This window comes from Gekko japonicus, unplaced genomic scaffold (assembly GCF_001447785.1).
Source record: "Gekko japonicus isolate JY-2015 unplaced genomic scaffold, Gekko_japonicus_V1.1 scaffold999, whole genome shotgun sequence".
NCBI lineage: Eukaryota > Metazoa > Chordata > Lepidosauria > Squamata > Gekkonidae > Gekko > Gekko japonicus.
Window position 1 is genome coordinate 592,522 of NW_015171532.1, and position 17,375 is coordinate 609,896.

At 41.4% G+C, this 17,375-nt stretch overlaps 1 protein-coding gene across 3 annotated transcripts in view; it reads left to right on the forward strand.

The window, feature by feature from the left end:
• DCLK1 (doublecortin like kinase 1) overlaps positions 1–17,375 on the forward strand; it is a 306,559-nt gene that overhangs the window by 245,483 nt on the left and 43,701 nt on the right. For all 3 annotated transcript variants that reach the window (XM_015419594.1, XM_015419595.1, XM_015419596.1), the window contains 4 exons: positions 5,733–5,817; positions 9,777–9,885; positions 13,491–13,548; positions 14,878–14,997. In XM_015419594.1, the coding sequence (XP_015275080.1) occupies positions 5,733–5,817; positions 9,777–9,885; positions 13,491–13,548; positions 14,878–14,997 (372 nt within the window). The remainder of the gene's footprint in view (positions 1–5,732; positions 5,818–9,776; positions 9,886–13,490; positions 13,549–14,877; positions 14,998–17,375) is intronic.

The window sequence follows — 17,375 nt, forward strand, 5'->3', positions numbered from 1 at the left end:
GAACAACAAGATTTTTGAGGTAAAGCTTTCAGGATAGCATATACCCCCAAAATCTTGTTGGGCTCTAAAGTCCTACTGGACTTGAATCTAGCTGTTCCCATCTATTAGCTTATTTATTTGTCTTTGGCAATATGCTAGAGTAGTACAATATTGGACAAGTCATTACGTTTATTGGACAAGTCATTCTTATATATATATATGCAAGAAATTAAAATTTAAAAAACCAAAATTGATACACCTTAGCCTATTGAGGATTCAAACTAAGTTTAATATGAACTTTCTATGATCTGTCACCATTAATTCTGGCACCTGATCTCATTTCAGTATATTAACCAGAGCAAATAACAAACTTAAATCTTTCAAGTATTTCATAAGAAATGCATTTTTGCATGAAAGAAGGGATGCTACAGAATTACAAGATATGATAAAAGGTCTGCCATCCAGACTATGCAAGATTATGCTGGTTTTCAATATGGGAGAAGATAAAACAAAAATAGGAAAGATTTAAATGAATAATTTTCTATTGAAGAAGAAAAACTGGATTTATCGGCTCCATAGATAAATCATTTGTTAGTCACAATGGAGATGGGAAGGTATGTTTTCCTTGTGCGAAAGCCCTTTACTCCCCTCCAGTTAACAAAAATTTATTGTAGATACAATGATTCCCGATCTTAAGTGCTATTAAAGGATTCACTTCGACGGAGTACAAGAATTCGACGGAGTACAAGAATTTCACAACCTTGGAACGGAAGTGACCTTATATCCATTTTCCAAGTTAAAACTTGGAATGCCCCACCACTGGCTCCCTGGTTTTCAAGGTGCCACTGGACTCAAAACTTTGTTGTAATGCTTCAGACCTACATGGCTACTCACCTGAATCTACTTTACAGGGTTAGTGTGAGCATCAGCCTCCCCACGTTCAGCACTCCCATAACACCCCTCCAATGCAGGCTGGTGCACTTTTTTTAACCGCCCAGCTCCACAACTTCCCCGTGCTGGCGCCAACAGGGAAGTGCGCCACCAGTGGTGCCTTACCCGCAGGCTGCCTCCTCCTCCTCCTCTTCTCTCCCAGAGCAGAGCTGGTGGTGCCGAGCGTGGGTCACATGGCTGCAGCCAGGCCAGGGATGGAAGAGCCCACATTCGCAGCAGCAGTGCCGGATCGCAGCAAGGAGGGGCCTCTGCTGGGAAGTCTAACCACCAGGCCGATCAGGCTGGCGCCACCTTCGCCTCTCCTGCGTACACCGAGCTGATGGCCCTCCGCCCAGTGGAGCATCCAGGCCATCCGTCGCCTCCAAGGCCACTGAGGCCCAGCCCCCCACTTCCCCCCCTCCCCAGATCCAGGAGTTGAGGGGCGATGGACTGCCCCAGCACTGGCTGGCTGCCCGGCCAGGTGGCGGTGGCCTGCAAGCTGGCTCCACCACCCTCCACCCTGGTGGTGCTCTGGCCCCCGTCTGGTCACCTGCAGCCAGCCTCAGCCGGCGACGACCGCTGCGGCACCGGCAGGATTGGCCTCGGCCTCCTCCGGCTGCCAGAGTGTGCATCCTGTCCAGCAGCTCCATGCACACTGAGGGCGAGAGGCTGGCAGCCGGCTCTGTGGGTGGGACTGTGTCAACGCAGAAAGACAACGCAGCCAGTGGATACAGACCCTGGTGAGTGACACATCCAGCAGCGAACTGATTTTGGCGCTCATTGAACGTTGCCACCCCAAAATACAATTATTAAGGACATATAATTTACAAAATAATGTTTAAATGTTAATGTTTTACTTGGATTTAAGAGCACTGGATTATCTGTCTAAAATGTTATCAAAATGTTAGTCTTAATTTACTAAAAGATTAACATTGCTATTAAAATAGCTGAAATTCAATTTTTTAAGATGTAGTTTAAATTATGATAATTTGTATTGGTGGTGTGGAGATATATCCCACAACCCAAAATTCACGTCAACTAGCAAAGGATTGGAGAATGATTTCAGCTCAGTGATTCAGCTTTATTTGAAGTAGCGAACAAACACTCAAACGCATTCCAAAACCAGAACAGCTTAACATGGGGAGCTAGGCTCCTTTTAAACATTACCGGGCTAATATAGCCATGCCTATTTACAGATAACAACCAATGAGATTGAGTAGTTAAAGACCAATGAGAGTCTTTCCCTCGCTGGGAAATGTGTGAGCCGGAGGCTAAAAATGTGTGAGCCAGAGGCTAAAAAACTATGAGCTATCTCACACTAACTCAGCTTAGAGGGAACACTGCTCCCTAGGCAGCTGATTCCACTGTTTCACGGTTCTTTCTGTAAAAATGTTTTTCCTAATATCTAGCCAGTACCTTCCCACCCTTAATTTAAACCCATTATTGCAAGTCCTATCCTCTGCTGCCAACAGGAACAGCTCTCTGCCCTCCTCTAAGTGACAGCCCTTCAAGTACTAAAAGAGAGCAATCATTCCCCCCCTCAACCTCCTGTTCTCCAGATTAAACTTTCCCAAGTCCCTCAGCCTTTCCTCATAGGGCTTGGTCTCCAGGCCCCTGATCATCCTCGTCGTTCTGCTCTGCACCTGCATCTAGCAATGGAAAAGCTGAAGGGGAGAGAAGCAGCTATGCAGGGCAAGTGAGTGCCATGGGTATAAAGGTGGCTTTGGAAGGAAGAAGCCAAATGGTTATTGGCTAATACCTTGGCCAGAAAGTCAAGGTATTAGATTTGGAAGAGAGATCTGGGTACTCGCAGCTAGATTGTACATCTTCCTTTTGTAAAGGAAGTGACAGAATGACCCATGGTGGAGGGACATGGTATGTATGCTATGGAATAGGAATGCAGACAAATGCATTCAGATGCTTCTATGAGTAGTATTGTCTGAGACTACAAGATGTGTAATGAATCTGCATTAATTCTGCAGCTCATAGTCTAGTGGTTGTTAATGTGTTCTCATGATGAAGGTATTTATGTTAACAGTTGCTAGACTGGGCAGCAGGAAAGAGGTCTACATTTTAAATGCTGGGAATTACAGTTCTGTGAGATCATTAGGAAAGCATCTGATTTTCAGCCTCTGTGTCAGTGTAAGAGTGGCACATGGATTGGACACATGAAGCATCTCTCAACAAGGTGAGATGTAATAAGTTTGCCTGGCAATGAGAGGCATTTGAAAAACAAAGTAGGCAAGAACTCAGTTAACAGCCCGATCCTCAAACTTGCTGCAAACAGTTGTACAAACAGATGTGCCAGTACCCTGTCAAAAAAACGGGTACTGTTGGTGGTACACAGTGAGTGGATTAATGTTGGTGCCATCGTCAGATATGCTAGGTCAAATATTTTCTGATCTGGCTGACATCATGTTAGCAGTATGCTAGGTAGACTAGACTATCTTGGAGTCATTTGTAATCAATAAAAAGTGTGATGTTAAATTAAAAAGAAAATATTATGGAAATGACAGTTGCCATCAACTTGGTGTTATTGTTCTTTGCGTGTCTTTGAATTGCAGCATGCAATAAGATAATTTTTAAGACACTCTAGCTGAGATGCTGCATCCCCGGCCCCGCCTTTCAAATATAGGAAATGTTTCAAATGTAGGAAAATACATTTTTTTTTTACATAGAAGTCCTTTCCATGTTGAGCATATAGGTTGCCACACACACATCCATATATTCCACTGCTTGTATATTTGATGTCTGCATGCTGGATGCCCTCGCAAAGTATGGTTTGTCAGCATATGCATACACTTGGAAACATAATACATGCACATGGTAAACAGCAAGAGTGGAGTATATTCTGCACAGGAGGTGCCTTCATATCACAGTTGAAACAACACTAAGAGGTAATGTTAGTATATATTCTCTTACTTGGTTATTACAGATCCAACCATTCTTGGGGAAACTTCAGCCAAATAAGTGTGTAGGCAGGATTGGATTGTAACAACATATTTGAAATGTACTGAGTACTGTGTGGTATAAAGCAATTAACACAAAGTTTTCACAGAAATGGTGGTGACAATTTTTCATCATCAGCTGAACAAAGAAGTGCTCCCTCCCACTGTTGGCAATAAGGCATTACACAGGCAAAAAGGTAAAGATCACAGGTGGTACAACACTTAAGTCACACAGTTGACTTCCAGCATGTGGTTACCTGGGTAAGTGCTGGAGAAGGAGAAGGCAGAATTATCGAGATTATAGCACTTTGGGAGAGGCTTTCGGAAGATGATTTTTGTGGGACTTCTAAAATGCATAACATGGCAATGTTTTGCAGAGTTGTAGAGGGGATCTCTTCTGCAGCCAAGAACAGAAGAAGGAAAATAAGTGGATGCCTAGCAGATCACTCAGACAATCATTCTGAGGCATATGCTGAAGAAACTGAAAGGAACTGATGATACAATCATCACAGTAGTTGGAAGGGGAAAGGGATATAGTTTTAGCAGAGATATTCTAAGTTGGCCCTGATCTGGATGGCCCAGGCTAGCTGAGTCTCATCAGATCTCAGCTGCTAAGCCTGGGTCAGCTCCAAAGAGGCCCAGGGTTGCTATGCAGAGGCAGGCAATGGCAAACCACCTCTGATTTTCTCTTACCTTGAAAATCGTATGGGGTCACTGTAAATCAGCTGTGACTTGACAGCACTTTCCACCATCATTTTGACTTGAATCTTAAAGGCTAGAAATGAGGATGTCAGGGGAAAAAAAGTAGTGGTAGTTTCCAAGAGAGAGAGAGAAATACACTGGTAAGAGCTTTTATCGCTTAGGTGCTGAGATTTTTTTTTTTTAAGTTGCATTTTCAAAAAAAGACCAGAAGGAAATGGTGAAGTAGATTAGGTGTGAAGATAACATGAAACAAAAAGCAACAGTGCAATATACTTAGTTGTTGTTTGCAGGATAGTGCACCTAGATTATTGAAGAGAGAACAGTCTGTTTAGATCAGGGGTGGCCAAACTTGCTTAACATAAGAGCCACACAGAATAAACATCAGATGTTTGGGAGCCGCAGGACATGAACAAATATTACACATACATTTTTATAAAAAAATATGCAAATTTGCCTTTTATTAACACTAAATGAGACTGCCAAAAATAAAAACAATAGGGGTAAAACAGATATTGATAATGATATTTATTTGCCCAATGATATTTGTTTGCTAATGATATTTATTTATCTAAGAGAGAGAGAGAAACAAAGAAAGCAAATAGATGGGGAGGGGGGAAGGAAGAGAGAGAGAGAGAGAGAGTAAAGATGGGGAAGGAAGGAAGAGAGAAAGTGAGAGAAGAAAGGTAGAAAGAAAGCAAAAAGATGGGGAGGGGGAGGGGAAGAGAGAGAGAGGTGGAAAGAAAGCAACTTTAACTTTAAATGTGTTCTCCAAACCACCCCCCTCACCAGGTGGCTTGGCTTGGAAAAGGGATTTAAAGAGACAAATGCCTTCTCCAAGCCGGCTGGAGGGGGGGCTTTGAGAATGCATTTAAAGTTCAAGTTGCTTTCTTACTCTGCTTCACCCCCCACCTCAAGCCTACCCAGGGAGGGGAACACTGGCTGGAGAAGGGAAGATCAATCAGGGAGGCATGCCTCCCCTTCGCTTCCCCAGCTGCCTTGCCAGGAGCCGCACAATATGTGTGAAAGAGCCACATATGGCTCCCAAGCCACAGTTTGGCCACCCCTGGTTTATATGATACCTTGCCATATAAACTAGCCTTATTGAAGAATCATTTTTAAAATAATCCAGTTTTTCTTCCTATCTCTCCCTCCCCAAATGTTATATATTTTCAGAGCTCTCAGCACAGTGGTTCCTCTACCTCACTAGCATCAACCAAAGTCTGCAGCTCCATGGATGAAAACGATGGACCTGGTGAAGGTAAATGTTTGTGAGAAAATTTACATATATATATTCAAAACCAAAATAATAACAAGATTGCAATGAAAGTATTTCATTATAAACCTGAGAAAAGTGTTATGGATATTAGCTCAGTGTGAGGTCTGCTTCACAGGGTACTGCCATGTGGTTTTAGCCCCCACTCTCCCTTAGGGTGGGATATATGTTAGATAGAGTTACCATATTTTCAAAGGAAAAAAGAGGACGTATTTCAAAGAAGTGCTCATTATGACAAATGTCATTTTAAATACCCCTACTATTTAAGCTGTGATAGTTGCTACTAACTAGGAATATTCTTAATTTTCCAATCCCAAAAGAAAGCAAAGTAATAGTATAAAGGGGATACAGAAAGGAAAAGAGGGATTATATAGCATAATTGTGTATATCAAGGATAACTATATATAAGAGTGTATAAAACAGAGAACATTTCTCCCCAACATCCGCTTCATTATAATTTTTAAAACATTGTCTATAAAATACAATAGTCCTTATTTACATTTATATTCAACATTTTAGGTTTCAAATTTCATAACCTGTTTTGCAACTACATTGGTTTCGTCATTACTATATATTCAGTAATACATATTTTCGCCACTTCTGCAGACTTGCTATAACTTTTAACAGATAGGTAATATTATCAAACTACAAAGGAAAGTCAAAAAGAGGACATTTTCATCAGTTTTTTTAAAAAGAGCCTTAAAGAGGACAGGTGGCAAAAAAGGAGGACCTTTCTAAATGGACCTTTCTGTGTGACTTCCGGTAAAACCAAAAGTCAGGCCCCGATGTGATGACATCACCTCTCATTTGGTGTAGTGGTTAAGTGTGCAGACTCTAATCTGGGAGAACTGGGTTTGATTCCCCACTCCTCCACTTGCAGCTGCTGGATGACCTTGGGCAAGCCATAGTTCTGTCCAGGGGTCATTTCGTAGAAAAAGAGCTAGGGGGACTCATTAGCATAACTTATTAGCATATGCCACACCCCCTGACATCACCAGAAGTGTGTCCTCCCCACAGCCGGCGGCGACCTCCAGCGGGCACCAGCAGGGAGCTCCAGGCCCCGCCCTCCCGCACCTCACCCGGGGGGATGGCGTCCCCCCGCGTCCCCCCCAAATGACCCCTGGTTCTGTCAGAGTTGTTCTTGAAAAAGCAGTTCTTGAAAGAGCTCTCTCAGCCCTGCCTACCTCACAGAGTGTTGTGGGAAAGGGAAGGGAAAGGCATTTATAAGCCACTCTGAGACTCCAAGTGAAGGGTGGGATATAAATCCAATCTCTTCTCTTCTTCTTTGTTGGTAAAACTCTATGGTTTGAAGCCAAAGTTACCAGAGAGTTTTGCCCAAAAACCAGAGTGTCACCACTGATGTCCCTGATGTGATGACATTACTTCCAAGTGACGTCATCGTGTCGTGGCCTCTACTTCCGGTTTTACTGGAAGTTGCCCGATATCATTTCTGGTTTCGTGGAAGGCTGTTGGGAGCCCCCCGCCAGCCAGGTAAGTGGACCTGGCAACCCTATTAGCAATCTATTATGTTTATATTTTGCTTCCTCTAATAAGTTTATACATGGAAGTTACCCCATTTAATTTTTACAGAATATCTATGACAGAGATTTGCACCATTTTAAATTTTTTAAATTAATTTTAGCTAAGTTTTATTCTTTTTCTGAATTATTATTCAGAATTATTGATGTCATGTTCATTTTCTTAGTTCTTTCATTAGGCCTTTGTTTCAATGGGGAGTACATTTCTGGCTGTAATATTAGCTTCTAATCTAATTGAGATGAAATTCTTAGGTATTGTTTATTTTATTTTATTTTATCATTCAATTTATATCCCGGTCGAACCCCGAAGGGTCTCTGAGCGGCTTACACACAATCATTGGTTCCTAACTAAGGCCACAATTATACGGGGGGTGATGTCCTACCAGCACCCGGCAGCAGGGCTTGTTGTTGGAGTCTGGCTTCTTCTGGCGGCCTCGGATTGTACTCCTTTTCTGCCAGCTCTCAGGATGATGGGATAAAGTATTCCCATTTTATAGGCAATTAAAACTCTCCTTTTGCAGAACAGACAGACAGAGACATTTATTTATTAAATGTTTACCCCGCCCTCCCAGCAAGGTCATATTGATAAGCAATATGGGGATCCTCATCTTTAACTTAAAGATTTATTTAGAATAGAGTCCTTCCATGCTTCATCTCAATATGTTCTGGTACCTGAGACATTTTTTATGCCAGCCAGGCTCAGATACCAAATGTAAGCTGAATGGGGAGAAAAGGTACAGGGCCATGCTAGAAAACATAATCACTTAAATTACAATTGCCTTATAGCCTGGGCCTTTTTAACTGGTAAGCAAATTGAATTTTGTTAAGACTTTCAAATAGTGGCCCACAGAGTTACAGCATCATACAACCAGGGGTCATTTCATGCAGGAGCGCACAGGAGCGGAGCTCCGGCAGTAAGGAGTTCAGGGGATGGGCACATGCAACAAGCCCCGCCCCCCGCTCCCAGCAGATCTCAGTCAGGCCATGAGGAGCAAGAAGTTGCCAGGTAAGTTGCAGAGCCCCCCCCCAGCCCGCCTTCAGGTACAAGCTCTCCCTCCTCTGTGAGAGCAGATCTGCACGTTCCCTCCCCCCCACAAAAGCTAGCAATCCCAAATAGTCCAGTGGAGCCTTTAAGACCAAGTTTTATTCAGGTACAAGCTCTCCCTCCTCTGTGAGAGCAGATCTGCACGTTCCCCCCCCCCCAATAGCTAGCAATCCAAAACAGTCCAGTGGAGCCTGAGCGGTGGGTGTTGCCTTCTGACACACTTCCGGTGATGTCAGGGGGTGTGGCATATGCAAATAAGTTATGCTAATAAGTTATGCTAATGAGCTCCTGCACCTCTTTTTCTACAAAATGACCCCTGCATACAACAATTGTCGTCATTTTCCTTTATTGTATCCCTACATAGAACTCTAAGGTTAAGCTAAATTCTATCCTCTGTGTGCGTGCGTGTGTGTGTGTGCGCGCGCACGCATGCACATGTGCAGGTGTCCTTTGCTTTACCTTACATTAATTGCCACTATTTTTTGCATAATGTGTACAGCACTCCACAAATCAGTTTATAAATTGTCACACCAAGTAGAAAACCATGTATTGATGGCTGCTGTGAAAAACTAATCATACTTCTATGTTCTGCTGCTTTGAGAAGTGGAAATTTAACAGTTTTTCTTAAATGTTAGTATTTGGAAAAGGCTATACACAGTATTTAATTGGTAGAGGTATAGTCCTTGTAAGTGGAGGTGTATGGCCACAGCGTTTTGAAAATATTATTTGATACTTGAAACTGGTTCTTGAGTATATGAAGACTAATGATACTCTAATGGCTACTAAAAACCAATAAGTACAAACCCCTTTTCTTTGCTGTTTTGACTGATTATTTTTTTAAGCATCTGGTGGCCAGGTTGTATATTATGGTGACCTTATTGAGAACATTTGTTTAAAAACTAAATATTTAATACAGAGGGGAAAATGGCACTTATTACACAAGCCAGTTTATAGATGTCTTAGCTTACAGGAAGTAATAAAGTAAGTGTTTGAGTGTTAGACTCCTTTTGTAGTAGATTTAATTGTGGTGTGTTGAACTAATCCAGTCTTTATTTGAGATTGGACTTCTCTTGAACAGATCACCAAAGCATCTGCTTATTATAATTTAACAAAAAAAGAGGGTAATGAGTTGTGGCAGAATGATTGTTTGTAAAAAAGAAAAAAGGGAAAAAAGGAAAATTACCTGGAGAAACTTGTTGAATTTCTGCAATATTGGCATCATGATTTCTCTGTCCAGTAAAAAGAACATGATGATTCTGAATGGTTTCCAGTTGTCTTAAACCATAGAGGTGGAATATGTATTATGTATCACATCTGCAGTGCCTTCTCTACCAATAAAAATGTACTAACAATTCTTTCAGAAGTGTTGGAGGAAGGCTTCCAGGTTCCAGCCTCTATAGCAGAGAGATATAAAGTTGGCCGAACTATAGGAGATGGAAATTTTGCCATTGTAAAGGAGTGTATAGAAAGGTGAGAAAGATCACTTTGTTATTATATTTAAAGCAGCCATTAACATTAGGCTTTTCATGGTTCACATCTCCATTTTCAGGCTTTCGCACATATGGAATAAAGTAATATGTGCGAAATGTAGAAGAAAACTACTCCAGTTATGCCTATTAAAAAGTGTTTTGCAGGGATAATCTATACATTTAATAGTTTGATTTCTCAAGTCTGGGTTACATTTTCCTTGACTGTGTTCAACACACGCCTTGTTAAACTTTTCTCATTATACTAAAATAACATTAGGAATCATTTTACTTGCAGTTGGAAAGACCATTCCTGAAGCCTTCCTCCCCACAACTGCCCTGCAGAGACTTCAGTATATCTGGAACCACAGGAATTCTGTTTCTCTAAACAGTTAAAAAAAATCCATTGGATATCGAATGGTAATAATGTAGTTCAGAACAGTTTCTGAAAATCTGACATCTGTTCAGAACAAACATTGTTATTGGTTAACATCATACCAGTATCTGCATATCCATACTTCAGTGGCACAACTTTATTTGGTGTCACTTAGCACAATGTAATCCCAGCCTCAAAGTGAAATCAGAATGATGAGGTCATGGCTAAATACCCAAAGGAAATCTTAAAGTACAGCAGTTGAGATAAAGGTCTTGCACACATCTCCGTCCATCATAAAATACAAAGTACAGACTAAGGCAGCATCACTGTACATAGAAGGGAATGGAAGGGGTTTGGCCATTCCACCACCTCTTGATTTTGAAACTGGGTTTCTTGCTTTGTTAGCATTTTAAGTGAACAAGGTACATACCTTGTTTTTGAAATACGCATATTTTAGTAGCACAGAAGGAGAATCTGCTTTTAAGCAGTATAACCAAGTGGCGATTGAAGGGTCAAACCTGCTCTTCCTTTCCTGCACAAACCAAGGCCAGTTGAGGCTGTGATTACAAATGTGCATTTTGTGGATGTAACAGTTGCTTCATCCCTGCCAGCTCTGTGTGAGCTCTCAGATAAACATGAACCATTAGGAGGGAAGGGGAGCAGTCCCAACAGCCAGATCAGCTAGAGAAGCCACAAGTATGCAGCGCCTATTTGCACGTACAGTTGGGTTCCTTCTTTAGTTCAGAATACATATAATCTCCCAGATGTTGCAGTTTCCAGATATCAGTCTGGTTATGCTGATTACGAATGTTCTGAAGGTTTGATAGTTTTTTCTTGCCCACTTTGTGACTATATTGATATTTATTAGAGGGGGAAAAGACTACTTAAGATATATACAGCTTCCACTTGGTCAGACTGACTGACCTGAATTTAGAGGTTTTTAATCTCTGAACATCTCAGTGGGCATAAAATTCAGCACAATGCATGAGAAGTTTTAAGATTAATGTAGAGATTTAAAAGGCCCTGAGGAATCATTCTTAGAACAAAGTTTGAGTCCAGTGGCACCTTTAAGACCAACAGAGTTTAATTCTGGGTACAGACTTTCGTGAGCATGCATACCATCATTCTTAAAATTAAATTTAGTTTATTTGGGGGGGTTAACGAGATAACACATCCATTATGAACAACAAAGTAATTCTAAGAATTGCATTTTTCTTTTAGACATACAACTTTCTCATCTGTTTCAGAACCAAAATGTAAAATATCTTGTTTTTATTAAGTAAAAAGAGCCAAGTCTGTCAGTAAATTTGACCTGCATTGTTGGGGTCTTAATACTGGTAATCGAAATGTTCTGTTCTCTGACCATTCTACTTTTAGTTATGAAGTTGTGCATTTACTTGTGTTTAATGAGCTTGTAACGAACCAACTATTACAACACAGCTGGAGGCCAATGTTTTAGAGACAAAGGAGATTATCATTTCCATGTTCTTATATTTTGTTGGAAAATATAAGACAAACCTAAAAGCAGTTAAGCATTTGGGTTAATTACCAAATAATATGAAGACTGTTTTTAGATGAAGTGTTGCAGTTATTTCTGGCAGCTATATCAAAAGCCCTCTAGTGGGGAAAGTTGGCTTTTAAAAAAATGTCACTAACAAATGCAATCCTTTGGAAACTTACTCCAGTTTTATGGCCCACTGGGTTTAGACTGGAACAATTCTGTACAGGATTTCAGTGTAACGGTGCAATCCTATGCAGAGCCTAAATTGTGTCAATGGACTTAGACTGAAGTTTTTGAAGAAACTGAATATGGCAAAGTGTATGTGAAGGCATGTAATTGCTTTATACTCAACCATTAGACCATATAGCTTAATATTATCTGCTCTGATAGGTGGTAGCTTTCTAGAATCTTGGGCAGAGAAAAGTGTTTCCCAGGCCTGCACTGAGATGCCAGGGATTGGTCCTGGGACACTCTGGATACTAAGGGTGCCCAGTGCTTCAATCTGTAAAGTTCTTATTTCATTACAAAGCACTGTGTATATTTTTGTTTGATTTAATTTAAACTTTATATCCTGGTTTTTTAAAGCTTGAGCCAATTTCCAACTAAGAAAACCCAATTAAACAGTAGCTTTGTCATCTGAATTGTTCTCTACCTCACATGCATTTATTTCCTGCTTGCAATGCAGAGTTTTCAGCTTGTGAGAGCTGCAGGACTAAAGCTACGAGACTAAAGTAAACCACACAGTGTGTATATCTGTGCTTATTCATTACAAAGTTATTTTTATTAACACTAAGAAGCACCATATGGTTGCTTCCACAAAACAGTGTAACTTGGCCTTTAGATTTTTACATATCACTTCTAGTAATGTTAATAATCTGCAATATTCATTTTTTACTTTAGGAACAAGACAAAATGTGAGACAATTTCTGCTTATCTGTTTTTCCCACAAAAGCTGTAAATTGTATATAAGAAGTATGCTAGTTGTTAAAACACAAATTAAAATGGATACATTATCCAATAAGTTCTTTACTGCTTTTGTTTCAGCTGGGACTTTTGCAAACAAAATGAGCATGGAAACATAGGCATACCTAGGGTGGATATTACCTTTAATCTGTTTGTGGCTGTGCAATATAATTCTGGTTTTATACCAACATAGCCAGATTTTGGTAATTGATATCTCCAGCACGGCAGTTCTTTAATGGGAGTAAGTCCCATGGAGTAGACCTGAGTAGGATTGCTCTCTAAATACATTCCTTAAAACGTAATTCGTTCCTTAAAATAACTCAACTGAAACATATTAAGGACCTCTGGTAAACTGTAGTCTACTATTTCCTTTCTTTCTTTTGAACACTGTTTTCCAGAATAACATAATATTTTGGCATGCAGAAACATCCCAGAAGCAATGTCTTCAGCATTTACTAAGCAATCGTTGGTACTTTACTTGATGATATCAATACAGGCCTGCCATGGTGGGGGAGGGGGAAGCTAGTGGTACAATATTCCAGTCACTCGGGGTTGGGGGTCTGGAAAGCTGATCAAGGTGCCATATGGGTACAGTAGTGGCATACCTGTGCTAATCAAGTATTACATGTCTTCTGAAATGGGGTGGCAGGGTAAAGGTCCATGATGGCTCTCGCTAGGCCTGAATCAATATTAGTAACTTTGACTGAAATAACTGATAATATTTATCCTGTATTCCATTCCCTTCCTTTCATTCTCTCTCTTTTATTAGGTCAACTGGTAGAGAATATGCTCTGAAAATCATCAAAAAAAGTAAATGTAGAGGAAAAGTAAGTAAAGAAGATCTAGTGTGGGAACATATTATCTTTTACAAAACACTTATATTGAATAACTTTTTAAAATTTAGGGTAAATTGGGATTGATGTTGTTAAGTTACCATTTAAATATATCCTGACTGAGGTTAACTTGGCAGGCATTTAGCCTTGGAGTTCTCTTTTCTGGCAGTCAAGAAATGAAGGCCAGTGGCCTGCAGAGTGGTTAATTGTTTGATTAACTATTCGTCATTTTAATTCCTGTAATTAAAGCATCTGATTTTCATGATAATTAGATACTACTTAGAATTGTGAAACACAAATCATTACTATATATATGGATACTAATGAGCAGGATTTCACAAACTAAACCGGCCCTGGTGTTAACCATTCTACAGCTAAGAACATTATGTTTTCTTGCTGCTTGGAAAAATACGTATTGTACTACTAGAATTGTAAAGGGGTTAAATGATCAACTGACTTTTCTGTGCAACAGAAACACAATCCTTTCCCCATTTCATTCCCCCCTAATCTTGTTGTTGCCACTTCTCTGGCATTGATGTAAGCATTAAGGGCTTAAAACTTCAAAATGAATCTAAGAAAGTTGTAGCCATATCCTCATTTCTCATCAAGCAGTACAGGGAGAAGAGGCACAGATTGGTTTCTCACAAAGATTATACACATTTGTGTAGGCACAAGTCTATCAGTGGCATGATGGCTATGTCAGACCTCCATGTTCAGAGGCAACGTATCTCTTAATAACAGTTAATGGGAGGTGATAATTGAAGCACACTTGGATCTCATACTGCAGGGCAGAGGTCATTTCGGGGGGGAACGTGGGGGAATGCAGTTCCCCCGGGTGAGGTATGGGGGGTGGGCACATGACGAAGCCCCGCCCCCTGCTTCCGGCCACCCCGCTTCCGGCCCTCATTCAGCCAGGAGGAGGCAGGAGAAGAGGGAGGGTAAGTTGCTTCCTCCCCGCCTCTCCCCACCCCTGCCTGCCTGGGGCCAGGGAGGGCCTTCGCAGGGCTTCCTTGCACTCCCGCCGGCCTTGCAGGTCCACCGCCGGGCCCCTCATGGGGCTCGGCAGTGGAGCTGCAAGGCTGGCGGTGGCGGCCGGGACCGTTGGGGGCGGGGTGTGTGGCCTTATGACACATTTCCGGTGGTGTCAGGGGCTGTGGCCTTATGACACACCTCCGGTGATGTCAGGGGGTGTGGCATATGCTAATGAGTTATGCTAATGAGTTCCCCTAGCTCTTTTTCTACGAAATGACCCCTGCTGCAGGGTGCATCATATATACTTACCTTTCCATTTTCTTCTCTCATACAATGTTTGTCTTGTGGCAGGAGCACATGATCCAGAATGAAGTATCAATTTTAAGAAGGGTCAAGCATCCTAATATTGTTCTTCTGATTGAGGAGATGGATATGCCTACTGAGTTATACCTTGTCATGGAGCTTGTGAAGGTAATGCATCGGCAAAATTAGAGCTACTTGCTTGCTCAGCTTGTCACCTATTCCCCAGGATTTCTAACACTGATTCAGCACAGGCAGGAGCAGACTGGGAAATGAAGATGGCTCTGGAGCCCTGAGGTGCTGCCAGAGTTGTTGGGGCTTGGTCACCAATGGCCCTCTACAGCAGAGGCCTACTAGGAAATTTCCCTCTAAATTAAATGGCCAATCTGCTCCTGGGCACAGGGATTTGCAGGTGCAACCTCCTTGGGCAAGCTTGCTGGAGAGAATATATCAGCATATCTTCTTGTGGATATGCATATACGTATACATAAGTAAATCACAATGGAGCTGTTCTACTGTGAGACCATGGAGAAGGCAGAGTTTCAACTAAGGAACTGCTCCTTTCCTAAAATAATATCTGAAATTAACTTGTTGTGTCCTAGGGGTTTTTTTTAGTTTTAATAAGTTAGGTGCAACACATTTACAAATAAAAATGCTGATTAAAAACACACAACTTAATAGACTATGGCTATAAAATACCGAGAGCTATTCTGACCCATAAGATAACATTATGCTGAGTATATTGGTTCTTCTTTCGTTAAACATGTGATCAAACAGCTAACTGAATTATTGCCATTTTTTATTTTTCAAGCACTGAAAAAGTTACATACTTGGGAAGATGTGAATTGTTGATTCAGCATCTGCTGGCTGTATCCCTAGCACAGCATGCACTGTTGCAACTGATTAACCATCTGCTATGGACTGGTTTCTGAAGACCTGAGTTTAAATCAAGTTCAAGTTCACAGATGGGAAAGATATTCGAGAAACTAAAGATTGAACATAGTGGATAACCAGTCTGGCTAATACTACTTTGCATTAATTGGCAGCAAGAAGTTGATATAAGTGGCCTTCGCTGCTGCAAACACACCCTCATTTCATGGCAAGCATGTCACTAGCTGTGGGGAAAGGGACTGAGTGTGAGGAAAGCACTTCATAAATACAAATATAAACACGTTGCAAGCCGTGCCTGTGGAAAGGAGAAAGGACCTGGTTGCTGGCAAGCTGCCACTGTACATAGTGAGACCAAATTATTATTCAAGCCTAGCACCAGTTTGGTTATTTTAACAAGCATGATTTATGATAGGGTTTTCCTCCTGCTGTTTAAGGATCTCATTTCAACTTCACATCAGAAAAGAAATGTTACAGCATTTACATTGTGAGCTTGTAAATAAATAATTGGTTACTGCCTTGCCTTGTGTGCATAGATGATGGTGTTTTGTTTTTGTTTTTAAATTGCGTTCAGATGTTGATTTCCAAGAAGGGAGGGTGAGGCAGGGATTAGGTGAGAAAACTGAAACTGCATCCTTGGACCATCCCCTGTCATGGCAGGCGACCTGCTATGTGAATGAGTAAAGCAAACGTTGGCAGGTTAAGACAGCCTCCGCTGCTTGAAGTCAGAATTTGAATTTTGAGATAAAGATAGTTGCCTGCAAAGTTAAACTCTTAAAGGCCTTGATTTAGACTGTATGAAATAAAGTTCAGAATGTTTCCAGTCACTCTGGGGCAAAGAGGTGGCACTCTGGTGGAGGGGAGGAGAAAACACGTCAAAAGTGACTGACAAGCATGGAGACTCAGATAAAGACAGCAAAAGAAGGCATCATAGCAACAGCAGATATACTTAGGGAAGTGAAACACGGCATTAAGCACATCCAAAGGCTGAAAGACTAGATAAGAGGGGGCTTTAGTGAAGACTTGAAAACATACAGGATGGAGGTAGGAGTATGAGAAGTCAACAGAAGTAAAAAATGATACTGTAGTCTTGTGTTCTCCTTGAAGCCTTGCCAATTTGTTGAAAATGTTTGGTGTAGGATTTTGGCATATATCCAGGCACACTAAGGAATGATATCTGTTTCTGCCTTTGCAAAGAAGGCTTCCGGGGAAACTGGGCAGGAGTGCAAGTGTACGGTGTAGTGGTTAAGTGCGCGGACTCTAATCTGAGAGTGGTTAAGTGCACGGACTCTAATCTGGGAGAACCAGGTTTGATTCCCCACTCCTCCACTTGCACCTGGCTGGATAACCTTGGGCAAGCCGTAGTTCTGATAAGAGCTGTTCTTGAAAAAGAGCAGTTTCTTTCAGAGCTCTCTCAGCCCCACCTACCTCACAGGGTGTCTGTTGTAGGGAGGAGAAGGGAAAGGAGTTTGTAAGCCGCTCTGAAACACCTTTGGATAGTGAAGGGTGGGGTATGAATCCAATCTCCTCCTCCTCCTCCTCCTCCTCCTCCTCCTCCTCCTCCTCCTCTTCTTCTTCTTCTTCTTCTTCTTCTTCTTCTTCTTCTTCTTCTTCTTCTTCTTCTTCTTCTTCTTCTTCCTAGGCCTTAGGCTCCTCTTGAA